The sequence below is a fragment of the Engystomops pustulosus genome, chromosome 5 (assembly GCF_040894005.1).
Source record: "Engystomops pustulosus chromosome 5, aEngPut4.maternal, whole genome shotgun sequence".
Lineage (NCBI taxonomy): Eukaryota > Metazoa > Chordata > Amphibia > Anura > Leptodactylidae > Engystomops > Engystomops pustulosus.
Window position 1 is genome coordinate 30,805,579 of NC_092415.1, and position 18,008 is coordinate 30,823,586.

At 44.6% G+C, this 18,008-nt stretch overlaps 1 protein-coding gene across 2 annotated transcripts; it reads left to right on the plus strand.

The window, feature by feature from the left end:
• Positions 1 to 12: 12 nt before the first annotated feature.
• Positions 13 to 16,308, plus strand: RIDA (reactive intermediate imine deaminase A). Of its 2 annotated transcripts, none has more exons than XM_072151513.1 (6): positions 13 to 172; positions 7,700 to 7,805; positions 8,009 to 8,063; positions 9,230 to 9,298; positions 9,399 to 9,454; positions 15,881 to 16,308. In XM_072151513.1, exons 1-6 carry the CDS (start codon positions 108 to 110, stop codon positions 15,947 to 15,949), a joined length of 420 nt encoding a protein of 139 aa, XP_072007614.1. In that variant the 5' UTR covers positions 13 to 107; the 3' UTR covers positions 15,950 to 16,308. The 2 variants fall into 2 exon arrangements, with proteins under 2 accessions (XP_072007614.1, XP_072007613.1); XM_072151512.1 differs by lacking the exon at positions 13 to 172 and adding an exon at positions 1,961 to 2,091.
• The last annotated feature ends 1,700 nt before the right edge of the window (positions 16,309 to 18,008 follow it).

Sequence of the window (18,008 nt, forward strand, 5' to 3'; positions counted from 1 at the left end):
GCTTCCTCAGCAAGCTTACCTTGGCTTCCCATTGCGCATGCGCACAGGCCACGTGAAAGTTTTCCCTGTAGAAAGTCCATAGTGCGGGGGACAGACAGGTGTCAGCTATGGCTTCCGTGGTCAGGAAGATAATCTGCAGCGCCAAGGCTCCCGCTGCCATTGGCCCGTACAGGTAACTGTGTGAGGGGACTGGGTGGGCACTGTCTCTGGACTCCCGCCTATATTGTCGGGGGGGGTTACAGATATGCATATATGCATAATGAGGAAGACTCTTCAAGGGGATGTCCACATTTTTTAAAGTCCTTAGATTCATCACAGTATCATAATATAGTAAAGTAGAACCTTGGATCAGAACACGCTTGTAATCCAAATCGCTTGTTTATTAAAGCAAGTTTTCTCATAGGAAATCATTAAAACACAGGCAGTTCGTTCCAAATGCCCCAAATATTTTGTCCTGTGTAGTACAGCATCTAGGGCATTTGCGTCTTCAATATTGTGATTTACAGTTTTGTGAAAAGGGGGGACGGCACACAATGCTTTTACAGGAAGTCCCCTGGTTCCATAGGTTTGTTCTTAAGTTGAATTTGTATGTGACTCGAAGCTGTATATTTTATTATTGTAGATCCAGACAATTTTTTTTGCCCCGGTGACAATTGGAGTTTCAAAAATGTTTGCTGTAATTGGACCAAGGATTATCAATAAAGGTTCATTGCCCAAATTGCACTTCATAGTGACGGTATTTAATATTCCATGGTGTGTACTGGGAAGCGGGAAAATAATTACAAATGCTGTGAAATGAGAAACACATTTGATCCGTTTTCTTGTGGACTTGGATTTAAGGGCTTTCACATGACAGGTCTACTTTATTCTTTGGGTCAGTACGTTTACGGTGATACCAAATTTGTATAGGTTTTATAATAAATAATAATAATTCTTTATTTATATAGCGCACACCGATTACGCAGCGCTGCACAAAGCAAGTCAAATCGGTCATGTTTTCATACATTTACAAAAATGAAAACCTCCTGTACAAAATTTTTTTGGGGGGATTTTGCCATTTCTGGCATGTTTAAAGAACATCTACCAGCAGGATAAAGGATTGTAAACCAAGAACACTGACATACTGATGTGCGCCCCTTTTGGTAGGAGCCGCTCTTTGTTTAGCCTCTTATTCCCTGGGTTTTACACAACAAGACTTTTAAAACTATGCAATTGAGCCCGAGGGGCTCCACACTCCATAGGTGTTAATTGAGCCTGGAGCCCCTCAGTCTCGTTTGCATAATTTTAAACCCTTTTTTTTTTTTTCAAACAATGTCCTAAGAAGCTAAAAGAAGAACGGATCCTGCCAGAGGGGTACACACCAGTATGTCAGTGTGCTTTGTTTACAATCCTTCATCCTGGTGGTAGATAAACCTTTTACATAAAAAATGAATTGCATAATTGAATAGTGCAGATGATAATAGTACATTTTGTAATATGCTTTACCGTGTCCTTCTTCTTCCTCTGCCTTTCTTCCTTATTTAAAGGACATCTACTACCAGAATAGTGATGGTAGACTGTCCTAATTAGCATGTTCCTTATTCCGAATCCCAAAGAAAATAATTTTGTAAAAAATATGCAAAATAGGCTTCGGCTTGAGTGCCCCATGGCTCCACTGACAACTAATTAGCTACTTCATGCTTCTGTACTACTTTGCTGAGGGGTTTTACAATACTTACCGTATTCATATATTTTTACCTGCAAGCAAAAATTGCAGATGATCTGCTGTGTAGTGAATTTCTGTTGTCACTGTGAGGGATGCGAAGGGTTAATCCTATTAACCGCTCATTGTGCTGTTGTATTCGCAAAGCGACACGTGTTTATCATAAACACCTCTCAATGGGATGTTATTTCTATTGGTCGGTCGCAGCCACTAACATCCCTGACCAGAACTTGGGCGACTCCCTAAGTCAATAAGAATCAAAGGTTAAATCTGTCACCGGGATTTAAGATGTTATTGTCTCGGGTAGATGTTCCGGAATACATCATGTCGTTCACTCTGAGACGTGTCATCTATACTCCGAGAGCTCCTGTTCTCAGGGGGGTGTACAGGTAGGAAGGCGGCTTCGTTACAATGTATCCAGTTATCTGCATAGTGTTTATGCATCGCTGGAGGCTTCATGTACTATTTGACATTTGTCTTCTCTGAATAGTTATTTTTTTAAAAAACAATGGGGCTCATTTACTACGGGCCCCGCGGACCACACTTTTTTGTCAGACATCCCGACGATTTCCGTTTTGCACTGCTGGGACAGGTATTTAAATGGGGTTTTGGCGCACGTGATCGGATTTTGGCGCAATTGCGTCCTCTTTCATGCAACACAAATTGGCGGGCGGGCCATCGATCCGACAGATTCGGACAACGCGTGGGATTTAACTTAAAAATTGTGTCGCATCCAATGCACTTGCATACACCGTGAAGAAGAAGGTGAACTCCAGCGGACCTGATCGGGGAAGCGACACATTCAGGAAATCGGGCGCACGATCTTAATGAATCGCGGCAGAGTTCATCCTTCTCGGACAGTCCAGATTGGGGATCGCGCAGGGACCGGGTAAGTATATGTGCCCCAATATTTTGAGGCTCTTTAATTTCCAGGTTACAATAGCATAAGTAGCAATTCCCGGACTTTGTTATATATTCTGATAACATGAGCTTTGCGTGCGATACAGTTTTACTTACGGTAGCCTATAGTTTATCAATATAGTAATCATATTATTATTCATTAAAAATAAATAGTAATACTAGTAATAATAATATTTATTAATACTTGTATTATTACTATTTTATTATTCCTGTACTGTGATTGCACAGTTTAGACAATAAAGCACATTTTACAAGCCGCCATCACTATCCTGATGTGTCTGATGTATACGGCCATATTACCGTAATCTGCAGGTGCATTACTGAAACATCCCTCTTTCTGCAGAACGTGTGGTGCAAAATATGCTGTAGTTGTCTGTGGGACAGAAATGTGGATCAGGGATAGAGTAGAGCAGAATCCTGTGAAGTTCGGCCTCCTTTGTCCTGTATGTTATTATTGTGTAACTAGTAGACTTTTGGATTGGATGCTGAGCAGATCTTCCACATCGTAGTTGCAGTTGTGGTTTGCAAATAGAATTTAGTCTGCACATAAATTTGGACATAAAGAGCAACATAGTAGCTTAAAGGAGATCTACCACTTACATTTAGTGGAGTGCACGCCGATGTAGTGACCACTTTACCGTATCCGTAAAACAATGTATAGGACTTCACTGCTCATTAAAGGAGTAGATTGAAGACACAGAGAAATTGTAATAGGCCAGTTATTTGTCAATTTAAAGGGGTGTTCCTGTTACAGAAAATTAATGTTAGTTTGTTTTATCAATAGTTATACAATTTTCCAATATACTTTCTGTATGAATTCCTTGCGGTTTTCTAGATCTCTGCTTGCTGTCCTGCTATAGAAAGCTTCTATGTTTGCTACAAGTGGATAGAAATCTGACCACAGGTCACACAGGTGCACGGCTCGTTATATAACACGGCTCTGATTACTCTCTGTGATATAACGAGCCGATCACCTGCGAGATCATGGTCAGATTTCTGTCCACTGGAAGTAACATAGAAGTTTTCTATAGAAGGACAGCAAGCAGAGATCCAGAAAACTATTAGGAATTGATACAATTTTCTAATATATCTTCTGTATCACTTTTGATAAAACAATAACATTAATTTGTCCAAATGGGAAAACCCCTTTAAGGTACCCTTTCATATAGATTCAATCCATACAAATATTCCAGTTAGCGAAATTTGTTGATTAAGTGTGTATGGAGATTTTTGTGGTGGGGGGGGGGGGGGCTGTGTCAGATCATGAAGGGCTTTTACCAAACTTTCAGGTTTGACCTATCAGATAGGTGAGGGTTCATCTGCTGGGAGGAACACATAAGATCCAAGCATTTATCAGCTGTTGGGTCCCCCACCAATCACTGGAACAGGACCTTCAGCAGAATGGGGTCCTGTTCTCCCTAACAGGTGCAGTGGCAGGATAAGTTGTAGTTGTATTGGAGTCTATGGGAGCGACTATTTTCATCAGTCAATACTCAAAACCCAGCATGCTACACCCAGTAATGAGAACAGGACCGCCGATCTCCAACGTGCTGAGGGTCCTGTTCTCTTGATGCTATCTGACCCTCCCCTATTCCGGGTCTTTTCTGAACTTCTTCCAGGTTCCAGACTAAGTGTGTACAGAGATGGAAGCAAGGCCTAAATGTATATCTGTATATACTGTATATCTTATTGTGCATATAGGAAATGACTTTTCCTGTTTGTATGAAATATTACCTGTCTGTAGCATTGAGCTCAGAGATTCCTCTCATATAGCGGTAGGAGGATCAATGATCCTCTCTGACTGACGGCCTGAATCAATATAAATCAAAGGTTACAACTTTCACTGGGAGCAGAGACCTGTCCATACAGACGCACAACCGCTGAACATGTCCGGAACACTAAGGCGTATAATCTACACACCGACCGCCCCTGTCCGGAGGGACGTCTACAGGTAAGAGGTCTTCATGGTGGCTGCTGGGGTACGATGCAGTTATATTACATTGTCCTGTAGGTCCGGTCTTGTTATACGGCTTTACTTTGTGATGTTGGAGCAGCAGGTGGAAGGAGCCATTTCATGTACATTGACTTTTTCCATCCAGGATGGCTTTTCCTATCTGCAGAAGGATGTATGCTTTATATAGAGTCTGCATTATGTATATAACAGAACAAAACCCGGATCTATAGAGAACAAAGTGAAGTTTAGTAAAACCACAGAAATAATACAAACAAATTAGAAAGTCTTAAGTGAACATTGAAAAGAAATAAAAAGAAAACCTAATTCCACCACCGGGCCCCCAATAATGGAGCCATCTGGTGGACAGACCAGGACCTCCATAGGGACACTGCTGGTGTAATGACTCACTGAAGCAGCTGCTTTTATAGAGCACTTTTCTGTCTGGGCTGATGGTGGAAAGGCCCAAAGGAGGACAATGATAGTAGGGCCATGTTTATGTAACGGGACAGTGCTGTGTAGGTACATTAACTGGCAGACCATGTCCCTGTCCCACTGAATAACTCATTTGCATAAATATAGTAAAACCTAGTTTTCTCTAAAAAATTCTATAATGCTGGGAAACTGGATTCATGGAAAATGCCCTATAAATTGACTGTGCATCTTTCTTTCTGTCTACATGCACACAAACATTGTGCCTTTCTCTTCTGTGGGTTTCCTCCGGGTCCTCCGGTTTCCTCCCACTCGCAAAAACATTAGATGTTTTGATTGGATTCTCCCACTGGGGACAGGGACTGATTTGTGCGGCACTGCGTAATCTGTGTGCGCTCTATAAATAAAGGAATTATTACTATTTATTTTTAACAAGGCATTTGATACTGTACCACATAAATTGTACATAAAATGAGACTGGGGGAACATCTGTGTATTTGTGTAAGCAATTGGCTTAGTGATAGAAAACAGAGGGTCGTCATTAATGGCACATTCACTTGCAACTTTATCCCAATCCCACAGGAGTCGCCATTTTTAGGCCCTCTTCTTTTTAATATTTTTATTAATAACCTCATAGAGGGTTTGTACAGTAGAGTTTCAATACTTGGGGGCAGGGGGGGGGGGGGGATTTGTGGAAGCTGGAGGAGTGGGCAGATAAATGGCCGATGAGGTTTAATGTAGATAAATGTAAAGTTATGCAATTGGGTCATGGAGACAAAAAGTACATTATGTTCTAAACAGTTATTTCGTAAAACCTCAGCAGAAAAAGACTTGGTGGTATTGGTGGATGGTAAACTTGATTATAGTGACCAGAGCCAGGCGGCTGCTGCTAAAGCAAATAAAATAATGGGATGTATCAAGAGAGGAATAGATTCTCATGATAAAGACATAGTTTTGCCCTTATACAAATCCCTGGTCAGACCACACATGGAATATTGTGTACAGTTTTGGGCACCAGTGTATAAAAAGGATATAGTAGAGCTGGAACGGGTGCAGAGGAGAGCAACCAGGATTATTAGGGGAATGGGGGGACTGGAATACAAGGATAGATGCTAAACTTGGGATTATTCAGTTTATAAAAAAAGACGACTGAGGGGAGACCTCATTACAATGTACAAATACCTGAACGGACAGTACAAGGATCTCTCCAAAGATCTTTTTATACCTAGGCCTGTGACCAGGACAAGGGGGCATCCTCTACGCCTAGAGGAGAGGCGATTTTATCATCGCCATTTACATCCTCTATACGTTTTGTACGGATCCATGTAGAGACCGTAGAAAACTCCTGCCTGTGTTGGTGGCTCCAAGGATTTTGTCGGCGCTGTGACCCAGGAGCATTGCCTGATGATGTTACCCGCAGTGTGACAACCTTTCACCTTCTCTGTAAATAAGTAAGACAGGATCTTCAGGGAGTTGCCTCGCACTGTCCAGTCAGACAGGAGTCCTCTGTCACCCCCCCCCCCAGCAGGGTTCTCTTTGCCCTAGTGCAGTGATGGCGAACCATTTACAGACCGAGTGCCCAAGCTACAACTAAAATCCACTTATTTACCGTGAAGTGCCAACATTGCATTTTAAGGAGTAATTTATTGCTACCTGTTCTTCCTCAATTTTCAATCGTATCAACCCCCGGGGCCACCAATACAGTTGAAAGACTATATGCAGACTCTCATTGTAGCTTCTCTCTGTAGAATGAAAATGGTGGGTCCAGCAGGGGGACCTCCGAGAACATTGCAGTTCTGTCAACAGCCTCTCCCTTTTCCCGCAGTTACTAACAGTCAATGAAATGTCGCTTTAAAACATTATCTCTTAAGTTGCCTGGGACTGCAGGATTTGGTCCTATATGGTGAACTCTGTCCTGAAGTGATGGTCTGAGTGCCCACAGAAATGGCTCTGAGTGCCACCTCTGGCACCCGTGCCATAGGTTCGCCACCACTGCCCTAGTGCCTGGCTGACGCACTCCAGTGCTATGTGACACTACGTGACCCCTCTTAAAATCTATCACTGGACGTTACCAGCCTGATTGACTCCACTTCTGAGACTCCTTACTTGTACATCTCTCTGTAGTATTTCAAATACTCCAGGATGTAGGTCAACCTCATTGAGAACCTTACACTTTCCAGGGTAACAGGTTGGGGGCAATCTTCAGGTTCCCTTCATTGTAATAATCATTAACCAGTTATTTGGGACTTGGATAAGGAGGTAATTATTAACGGTCTGTGGCTCTATTATTTATTAAAAGACTATAAATGTATTACTGTACTTCTACTTCTGCTGAGCAAAGGTAAAAAAATCTACCAAAAATTTCTGAATTGCATTATCAAATATACAGAGTTCTGGCACATCATCTTGGTATTGGTGTCTCGTTCAGACACAGGTAATAGGGAGGAAGAGGGAGCAGGATGAGTCCTAAACTAATGTTGCAGTTCCCCCTATTCATCAGTGTTTACACATGTAAACAAAGATCCACCGAGAGTTTACTGACCGCACTAAAGTAAACACCAGGAGTGCTGAATCCCTTCATGAAAATTGAAGGCGGCAGCTTATGTAAAAGAGTGGCCAATCCCTTTAAATCCTTGATGGTGTAAATCCACCCTAAGTCTTAGATTATGAACACCCTATGTTCTGTCTTGCAGTCAAGCAGTGGTGGTGGATAAGACCATGTATGTGTCTGGGCAGCTTGGCATGGACCCTGCAAGTGGACAGCTCGTGCCTGGTGGGGTTAAACATGAGGCAAAGCAGGTAAAATAATATTTCTATAGTAGCTCCGCTCTTTGTGCAGTGGACAGACCAGGTTACTGCAGATCAGCTCACATTCATTTCAATGGGAGCTAAGATACAGTGACTCAGTTCAGCCACTACACTGAGGATGGTGCTTTATTATCCTTATATATTCCTTGTATAAGAATTACAATCTGTCACTAACCTATATACATTGTTTTCAGGCCTTGGTGAATATGGGAGAAATTCTTAAAGCGGCTGGATGTGACTATAACAATGGTAAGTATGTGATATACGTACACTGCACTGTCTCTTTTAGATGATAAGTTAAAGGGGATATCCGAGATTAATAAATAATTTGGGGCTGGACTGGGACAAGCTATTTTAAAAAAATAAATAAATAAACGTGTACTCGTCTCCTCTGTCGTCGCTGCTGTCCTGTGCCGTGGTCCATCTGAACCATGCTCCGTTTGTTTACAGGGGCACTGAAGCTGCGCTCTGGGAGCTACCGGACAGCCAAGGTGGTCGGCCACTCCCTCTATCTCTCAGTGTGGTAATCGCTGGGATAAGGTGTCGGATGGGAGTGGCCTGGCCGGCCGGAAGCTCCGGGGAGCGCAGCCTTCGTGCTTCCGATCAGACGGACCATGACATGGGAAATCCACAGTGATGGAGTACACATTTATTTGTTTTAAAAAGTGTGCCGCAATACGGCCCTACATTATTTGTTAATCTCAGATAACACCTTAATGTCTAGACTAGAGATAAGCGGACCTGAAGTTTAGGCCCGGCTTCCTTATTAAACCAGGGACACTTACTCATAGATCAAAGCACCGTGACTGTGGTAAATCTTATATTTGTTATCCATGGCCTCCTTCCTTCTAAAAATCAACTTTTAAAATTATGCTTATGAGAATGGGGTGCTACCAGTGTCCCTCCTATGCTGCACATTCACAGGCTGTTACTTCCCTCCCTCCCACTGTGTGCTGAAACTTCTTCTACTGCAGTGAGAATACATCTGGCGAAGGGAGGGGGAGAGGGAGACAGTGTTATAGCCTTTGAAGGTGCAGCAAGGAGGGACTCAGCTTCATTAGCATAATTTTAAAAATTGAGTTTAGAAGGAAGGAGGCCATGGATAGCAAATATAAGAGGATTACCACAGTCACAGTGCCTGGATCAATGAGTAAGTGTCCCTGGTTTATCAAGATTGATTTTGATGGTAGATTTCCTTTAAAAACTTCCTGTGCAGAGACCTCTTGCTTCTCTATTGGGTTTCCAGAAGAGACTGATACAATATTATGTATAGAACTTGGTATTTTCTTTTGTTATGGTCTTTTCATTACTTGGAAATGTTTGTTCCTTTCTAAACCTGCCATGAAGAAAAGTGTAATTTTCTTCATGTATATTCCACTAATTATGACCTCTGATTTTCTGTGTTTTTGCTCTAGTTGTGAAGACTACAGTGTTATTGGCGGATATCAATGATTTTAATGACGTGAATGAAATCTACAAGCAGTGTGAGTAGCGACTAGAGGCGGTTACTTACAAAGCGCCGACCGCTGATCGTCCTTTCTACCTGAAATTGTCTGAATTTCTATGATTTCTTTCTTTTCACAGTTTTTCAAAATAATTTCCCGGCGCGGGCGGCTTACCAGGTGGCGGCTCTGCCAAGGGTAAGTGTCGCTTTTTTAGTATTTCTTTTTAATTCCAGGCAAAGATTTGCGTTGTTCTTCGGCCTTTAGCATAAAAATCAACAAAAATCAAAACTTCTATGACGGATCACCCATCACTCTAACTTACTGATATACAGTGTCTACAAGTAGTATTCAACCCCCTGCAGATTTAGCAGGTTTGATAAGAAGCAAATACGTTAGAGCCTTCAAACAAGAGCAGGATTTATTAACAGATGCATAGATCTTACAAACCAAAAAGTTATGTTGCTTAGTTATATTTTAATAAATCTTAAACATAAAATTGTGGGTCAATTATTATTCAACCCCTAGGTTTAATATTTTGTGGAATAACCCTTGTTGCAATTAAAGCTAATAATCGTCTTTTATAAGACCTGATCAGGCCGGCACAGGTCTCTGGAGTTATCTTGGCCCACTCCTCCATGCAGATCTTCTCCAAGTTATCTAGGTTCTTTGGGTGTCTCATGTGGACTTTAATCGTGAGCTCCTTCCACAAGTTTTCAATTGGGTTAAGGTCAGGAGACTGGCTAGGCCACTGCAACACCTTGATTTTTTCCCTCTTGAACCAGGCCTTGGTTTTCTTGGCTGTGTGCTTTAGGTCGTTGTCTTGTTGGAAGATGAAATGACGACGCATCTTAAGATCCTTGATGGAGGAGCGGAGGTTCTTGGCCAAAATCTCCAAGTAGGCCGTGCTATCCATCTTCCCATGGATGCGGACCAGATGGCCAGGCCCCTTGGCTGAGAAGCAGCCCCACAGCATGATGCTGCCACCACCGTGCTTGACTGTTGGGATGGTATTCTTGGGGTCGTATGCAGTGCCATCCAGTCTCCAAACGTCACGTGTGTGGTTGGCACCAAAGATCTTGATCTTGGTCTCATCAGACTAGAGAACCTTGAACCAATCTGTCTCAGAGTCCTCCAAGTGATCATGAGCAAACTGTAAACGAGCCTTGACATGACGCTTTGAAAGTAAAGGTACCTTACGTGCTCGTCTGGAACGGAGACCATTGCGGTGGAGAACGTTACTTATGGTATTGACTGAAACCAATGTCCCCACTGCCATGAGATCTTCCCGGAGCTTCTTCCTTGTTGTCCTTGGGTTAGCCTTGACTCTTTGGACAAGCCTGGCCTCAGCACGGGAGGAAACTTTCAAAGGCTGGCCAGGCCGTGGAAGGCTAACAGTAGTTCCATAAGCCTTCCACTTCCGGATGATGCTCCCAACAGTGGAGACAGGTAGGCCCAACTCCTTGGAAAGGGCTTTGTACCCCTTGCCAGCCTTGTGACCCTCCACGATCTTGTCTCTAATGACCTCGGAATGCTCCTTTGTCCTTCCCATGTTGACCATGTATGAGGCTGTTCACAGGTTTGGGGAGGGTCAGAAAAGGCTGGAAAAACAGATAATTAATCCAAACATGTGAAGCTCATTGTTCTTTGTGCCTGAACTACTTCTTAATACTTTAGGGGAACCAAACAGAATTCTGGTGGTTAGAGGGGTTGAATAATAATTGACCCATACTTTTATGTTTAAAATTTATTAAAATTTAACTGAGCAACATACCGTATATACTCGAGTATAAGTAGACCCGAGTATAAGCCGAGACCCCTAATTTTACCACCAAAAACTGGGGAAAAACTACTGACTCGAGTATAAGCCGAGTGTGGGAATACAGCAAGCCCCTAGTAGTATACAGCAAGCCACTAGTAGTATACAGCAGCCTGCCCCCACGGCCCTTAAAAAAAGAAACTTAAATACTCACCCTCGGATGTCGGTGCGGCTTACCGATGTCGGCGCGTCCCGTCTTCTTTCTTCTCCGCGGCTCCTCTTCTTTCTTCCGGCACGGACACGGCCATGTTTTCTTCTAGCAGGCGCATACTATGACGCGGCCGCTGCTGATGTCATAGTATGCGCGGCCACGAAGAAAACATGGCCGTGTCCATGCTGGAAGAAAGAAGAAGAGCCGTGGAGAAGAAAGAAGACGGGACGCGCTGACATTGGAGCGTGAGTATATAAGTTTATTTTTTTTAAGTGGGTAATTTTTTTTTTTTTTTTTTTTTAATTTCTAGACTCATGTATAAGCCGAGGGGATGTTTTTCAGCACATTTTTTGTGCTGAAAAACTCGGCTTATACACGAGTATCTACGGTAAGTTTTTGGTTTGTAAGATTTATGCATCTGTTAATAAATCCTGCTCTTGTTTGAAGGCTCTAACTTATTTGCTTCTTATCAAACCTGCTAAATCTGCAGGGAGTTGAATACTACTTGTAGGCACTGTAGCAATGACACCTGACACAGGGAGGTTACAGTGGGTCCCTGTCAGTGATTGGCTACGGTGATGTGACCGGCTCCGGTGGGCCCCGAGTCCCGACACTTACATACTTAAACAGTGTGTCTGTGATCAGGTGCTGGCGGAAGCTGTTTCTGCCAGCACCAGGTCACAGTGTACATGCGGTCGTCCGCAGCTGTGGCGGCATCAGTGTGAGCACTGCCGGCGGCTTCACTGTGCACGGCGGCGGCTGCCGGCATCATTGTGCGTGCTGCCGCCTGTTGGCATCATTGCGCGCGCTGCACAACTGATGGGAAGCGCTAGGAAGGCAGGCGGGACCATCGGAGAGGGAGTCAGCAGCCTTTGATGAGGAGTTAATGTAATGTAAGCTGCAGGAGGCGAGGGCCCCTGTAATGGATGCTAAGAGGGGAGAGGGGCCCTGTAATAAATGCTGTGGGGGGAGGGGGGCCCTTTAATGGATGCTGTGGGGGAGGGGGCCCTAGAATGCATGCTGTGGGGGGAGGGGGATGGGAGGCCGTGTAATGGATGCTGAGGGGGGATAGGGGGCCCGGCAATGGATGCTGTAGATGGAGGGGGATGGGGGGCCCGGCAATGGATGCTGACGTGGGATGGGGGGGCCCTGTAATGAATGCTATAGACGGAGGGGGATGGGGGGCCCTGTAATGGATGCTATGGAGGGAGGGGGATGGGGGGCCCTGTAATGGATGCTACAGACAGAGGGGGATGGGGGGCCCTGTAATGGATGCTACGGACGGACGGAGGGGGATGGGGGGCCCTGTAATGGATGCTATGGAGGGAGGGAGGGGGATGGGGGGCCCTGTAATGGATGCTATGCAGGGAGGGAGGGGGATGGGGGGCCCTGTAATGGATGCTATGGAGGGAGGGAGAGGGATGGGGGGCCCTGTAATGGATGCTGTGGAGGGAGGGAGAGGGATGGGGGGCCCTGTAATGGATGCTGTGGAGGGAGGGGGACGGGGGGCCCTGTAATGGATGCTATAGACGGAGGGGGATGGGGGGCCCTGTAATGGATGCTATGGAGGGAGGTGGATGGGGGGCCCTGTAATGGATACACGGCCACAATGCCCGGAGCCACAGCCGCTGTACACGGCCACAATGCCCGGAGCCACAGCCGCTGTACACGGCCACAATGCCCGGAGCCACAGCCGCTGTACACGGCCACAATGCCCGGAGCCACAGCCGCTGTACACGGCCACAATGCCCGGAGCCACAGCCGCTGTACACGGCCACAATGCCCGGAGCCACAGCCGCTGTACACGGCCACATTGCCCGGAGCCACAGCCGCTGTACACGGCCACAATGCCCGGAGCCACAGCCGCTGTACACGGCCACAATGCCCGGAGCCACAGCCGCTGTACACGGCCACAATGCCCGGAGCCACAGCCGCTGTACACACCTTGTATCTGACTACTATATAGTCACTGTTTAGTCATAATAGACATTTTTTAGCACTCTCTAGATTTCGCTCTTAGGTGTGTCTCTCATCTAAAGGTTGGTGGATAAAGTAACCAGAGCTTGCAGTACAGTAATGTCACCTGTGTTGTTATGACCAAGGTTGTCGTAGGAAATGTACAAATGTTGTATTTTGTATGGTTCTGGTTCTGTATTTGTGTACTGAGCTTTGCAGTGCAGTTGACAGTTTTGCAACTAATATGACTAAAGGGGCTGTGCCAGTTTCAAAAGTGCCCAAAAATCAGGCTTATTTTTTGATGTAATCTAAACCAACTAATAGAGGGTGCAAATTTACACTAATAAGACTTATACTACAACATATTTATCATCCAGATTCATACATCGCGAGGCTGGATGATACCCGGTGCAGTATAAATCAGTCTGTCTCTGTTTACGCTGTCTAATGTTGAATGCTTCTGATAAATCTGCCCCAACGTGTCTTGGGTTCTGTAGTATTCTTTCTATTTACATGAAAGGTGGGCCCCAAAAAAGATTTTCTCTGGTGGGCCTAAGGTACTCCAATCCGACACTGAATGTAGATAATTGTAAGGTTCTAGATGGGGGAGATTTATCATCAATTTTCTGAGGTAAAACTTTTTTTTTTTTTTTTAGTCGCCCAAGGAAACTAATCAGAGCTCAGCTTCAATTTTATAAACCGCTGTGGGGAAAAGAAAGCTGAGCTCTGATATTGTACAATATGGACAATTATGTTCTAAACGGGCAATTACATAGTAAAACTTGGTTTTATAATGTACATGTCAGGCTAGGTGTAATGGTAGATGGGCCCTGATACTACAAGAACCCCCCCTCACCCCCCCCCCCCCCCTCGCCAGTTGTCCTTGACAACCCTCGTGATAATTTTGCCTTCAATGAATAACATTTAGGATGGAGAGAGGAAACAACACTGTAGCCAGATATCCTAGTCATAAAAATCTCCCCCTTAATCCTCATAGACTGTAAGCTCTTGTGTCACCCCCTCATCCTCATAGACTGTAAGCTCTTGTGTCACCTCCTCATCCTCATAGACTGTAAGCTCTTGTGTCACCTCCTCATCCTCATAGACTGTAAGCTCTTGTGTCACCTCCTCATCCTCATAGACTGTAAGCTCTTGTCACCTCCTCATAGACTGTAAGCTCTTGTGTCACCTCCTCATAGACTGTAAGCTCTTGTGTCACCCCCTCATCCTCATAGACTGTAAGCTCTTGTGTCACCCCCTCATCCTCATAGACTGTAAGCTCTTGTGTCACCCCTCATCCTCATAGACTGTAAGCTCTTGTGTCACCCCCTCATCCTCATAGACTGTAAGCTCTTGTGTCACCCCCTCATCCTCATAGACTGTAAGCTCTTGTGTCACCCCCTCATCCTCATAGACTGTAAGCTCTTGTGTCACCTCCTCATCCTCATAGACTGTAAGCTCTTGTGTCACCTCCTCATCCTCATAGACTGTAAGCTCTTGTGTCACCTCCTCATCCTCATAGACTGTAAGCTCTTGTGTCACCTCCTCATCCTCATAGACTGTAAGCTCTTGTCACCTCCTCATAGACTGTAAGCTCTTGTCACCTCCTCATAGACTGTAAGCTCTTGTGTCACCTCCTCATAGACTGTAAGCTCTTGTGTCACCCCCTCCTCCTCATAGACTGTAAGCTCTTGTGTCACCCCCTCATCCTCATAGACTGTAAGCTCTTGTGTCACCCCTCATCCTCACAGACTGTAAGCTCTTGTGTCACCCCCTCATCCTCATAGACTGTAAGCTCTTGTGTCACCCCTCATCCTCATAGACTGTAAGCTCTTGTGTCACCCCCTCATCCTCATAGACTGTAAGCTCTTGTGTCACCCCTCATCCTCATAGACTGTAAGCTCTTGTGTCACCCCCTCATCCTCATAGACTGTAAGCTCTTGTGTCACCCCCTCGTCCTCATAGACTGTAAGCTCTTGTGTCACCCCCTCGTCCTCATAGACTGTAAGCTCTTGTGTCACCCCCTCGTCCTCATAGACTGTAAGCTCTTGTGTCACCCCCTCCTCCTCATAGACTGTAAGCTCTTGTGTCACCCCCTCCTCCTCATAGACTGTAAGCTCCTGTGTCACCCCCCCCCCCCCCTCATCCTTATAGACTGTAAGCTCTTGTGATCAGGGCTCTCACTCCGATTATTCCATATGACTGTTTGTTCTGTGTAATGTAATATTATATTTGTATTTGTCCCCTATGATGTGTAAAGCTGCTGAGTTTGATGGTGCTATATGAATAAAGATTACCATAAAAGAAAGGGCACTTAATAACAAAAATGCAAACTATAGAAAGGCGAGAACCAGATGGCGATGCAGTACAGAATTGGGAAGCAAGGGATGTCAGGAAACCTACTACAGGTCAGGCAAATAAAATCCAGATCTGACAGTATAAATGAACTTGTGTCGGTTAACACAATCACTGGCAGAGAAATCCAGCCCAAAAGAAAAGCTTTGTACCTGGCTAATGAGATAACCGAGAGGCCGCTGAGAAAACAACTCAAAATTTTCAACCTTTTCTACCTGTCAGACCTGCACTGCAAAATGCAAATGTGATAATACTGTTAGAAGAATATATTTATATATAATACTCTATACTTGCATAAGAAGCGTTGTTCTGTATGTAATTTTTTTTCTTTTTTTTTTTTAAGGGAGGAAGAGTAGAGATTGAAGCTATTGCTGTCCTTGGACCCATCACTGAAGTTTCCAGTTCCCTATGAAGATCAGTGACATAGAATTGTCTTTTCCTTAGTATTTCATAGAATTTCACACAAATTCTACAGTGATTGTACAATGGACGTTCCTCATGTTCAGTGCAGTGCTGCCTCCCGGATATCGCATGTGGCCTCAGACCTGAGGATTATGGGGATGCTCAAATTAACGAAAATTATCCCATAACAAATGGAGCCTTAGAATGTGCAATGTCTTCTGCTCTCTGCCAGTGTTGGTTAATGGGGCCACAACACTGATGACACTATGACAGTCCAGCGGTCCCCTGCTTGGGGCGTCATTTTCTTCGGTCTTCGCATGTGATATAGGAATTTGTGACTTGAATAAATGTTACTTTTCTTTGGATTTATGTGATGTTTTAATTTTGTTTTATTTGCATGACACTTCTTATACACATTATTATAGGTTAAAGTTCAGTGGGGGAGGTACAAACACTGTCCTCGGTGGCACAAACCACATAAGTTTTGCCTTGACTTGTTAAGGGGCATCTACCACCAGGATGACAGCCTGACTGTATGCAAAGCCTGGAGCCCCTCAGGCTCATTTGCATACAGTCCTTCATCCTGGTGGTAGATGCCCTTTAAATTATTTGCAGAAGTCTTTACTTATATTATCATATTTTATTGTCTCTTTTAAAAGACCAGAAATTGAGGCCTGAATAATCTGGGACATATCCTGAATGCTATTCAGCAGCATGCCCTGCATAACCCTGCAGAGATGAGGCTACCCTAATGAGCTGAATGTGCAACGTCCACCCACCTTGGGACCGCGGTGGGGGCAGCTGAGTTCCCTCAGTCCTGAGTGGCAGGCTTGAGGTGTGGCCTAGAGCTATCAGAGGTGGCTTGGACCAATAGAACAGGCCTCATCCTCGCCCGTCAGCAGGGGGAGGCTGCAGTAGTATTGTTAGGGGATTCCCCCTGGGCAGATGGTAAAGGGGAAGCCTGTGGTGTTAGTGGCAGAAGCCAGGGATTACACATGGAAACAGAAATCTAAAACTCAGCCACTTTAATGGCACCCAGTACAAAGCAGCAGGTAACAGCCTGTAAATGTCCCTCGTCAGGAGAACCGTAGAGGATGAGGTTATTTAGAATGGATTCTTATTTTTGTGTCCTGAATGAATGTAGGATATAAGAATCCATTCTAAATAACCTCATCCCCTACGGTTCTCCTGACGAGCCCCACCATCAGGGGTGAAACGCGTAGAGGTGGAGAGATGAGAAGTTAGGGCATAAGTGATTGTAGCACAAAGGACTGTTCCACGAGCAGGGAATAATTTCCGTTATTGCCTTACTGGGTACAAATTGAATATAAGGCAACGAGTATATCTTGAATACGCTACATACCTACCTGCTTAATGGCCACTGAGAAAACTTGCATCTGCTAACAATTTATGCAGAGTGCACTCTCTGAGCCAAAACAGTCCTCTTTTATTATCAGATGTAACAGTGTGTCACGTTGTCATCATCTTTATCTTAGTACACACTGATGCACACATTGGAGAGTTTTTTAACATGTGTTTATTAAAAGTTATATTTTATTTTCCCCAATTATACCCGTGACTCCTTCTCTAGAAATTGTATTTTTGGGACATACCCAATTCAGCTCCTCAGTGACTTCCACTGTGATGTTTTGTAAGAGAGCCATGGCTGGTACTTTGCTCTATGCCACAGTCGGCCTGTTCATGCATTTTAAATCGTGACTGAGTTCATAGTCCAAGCGCTAAATAGTCGCCAAAAAAATAGGGGGAGAAGACACATCTCCAGCTGCTCCTATTTAACAAAAACTTCCCTTTAGAAACATGCGAATGAGGGTGAAGGCTTCGGGGGCGTTAGCTGAGCACCTCAGGGCCCCGGAATTACATTTTGCTGGTCCCAGGGGAGACGCAGCTGAAGGGGGATAAGATGAGAGAAGACGCTGGACAGTGGAAGTGCAGGGCATTGTTACTACTGTGGAGCCTGAACCATAAGGTGCACTACTAACACCTCCCCCAAAGCACTTCAGCCTAATTTGCATATTTTCTAAACTTCACTTTTGGCAAGGAAGGAGCAT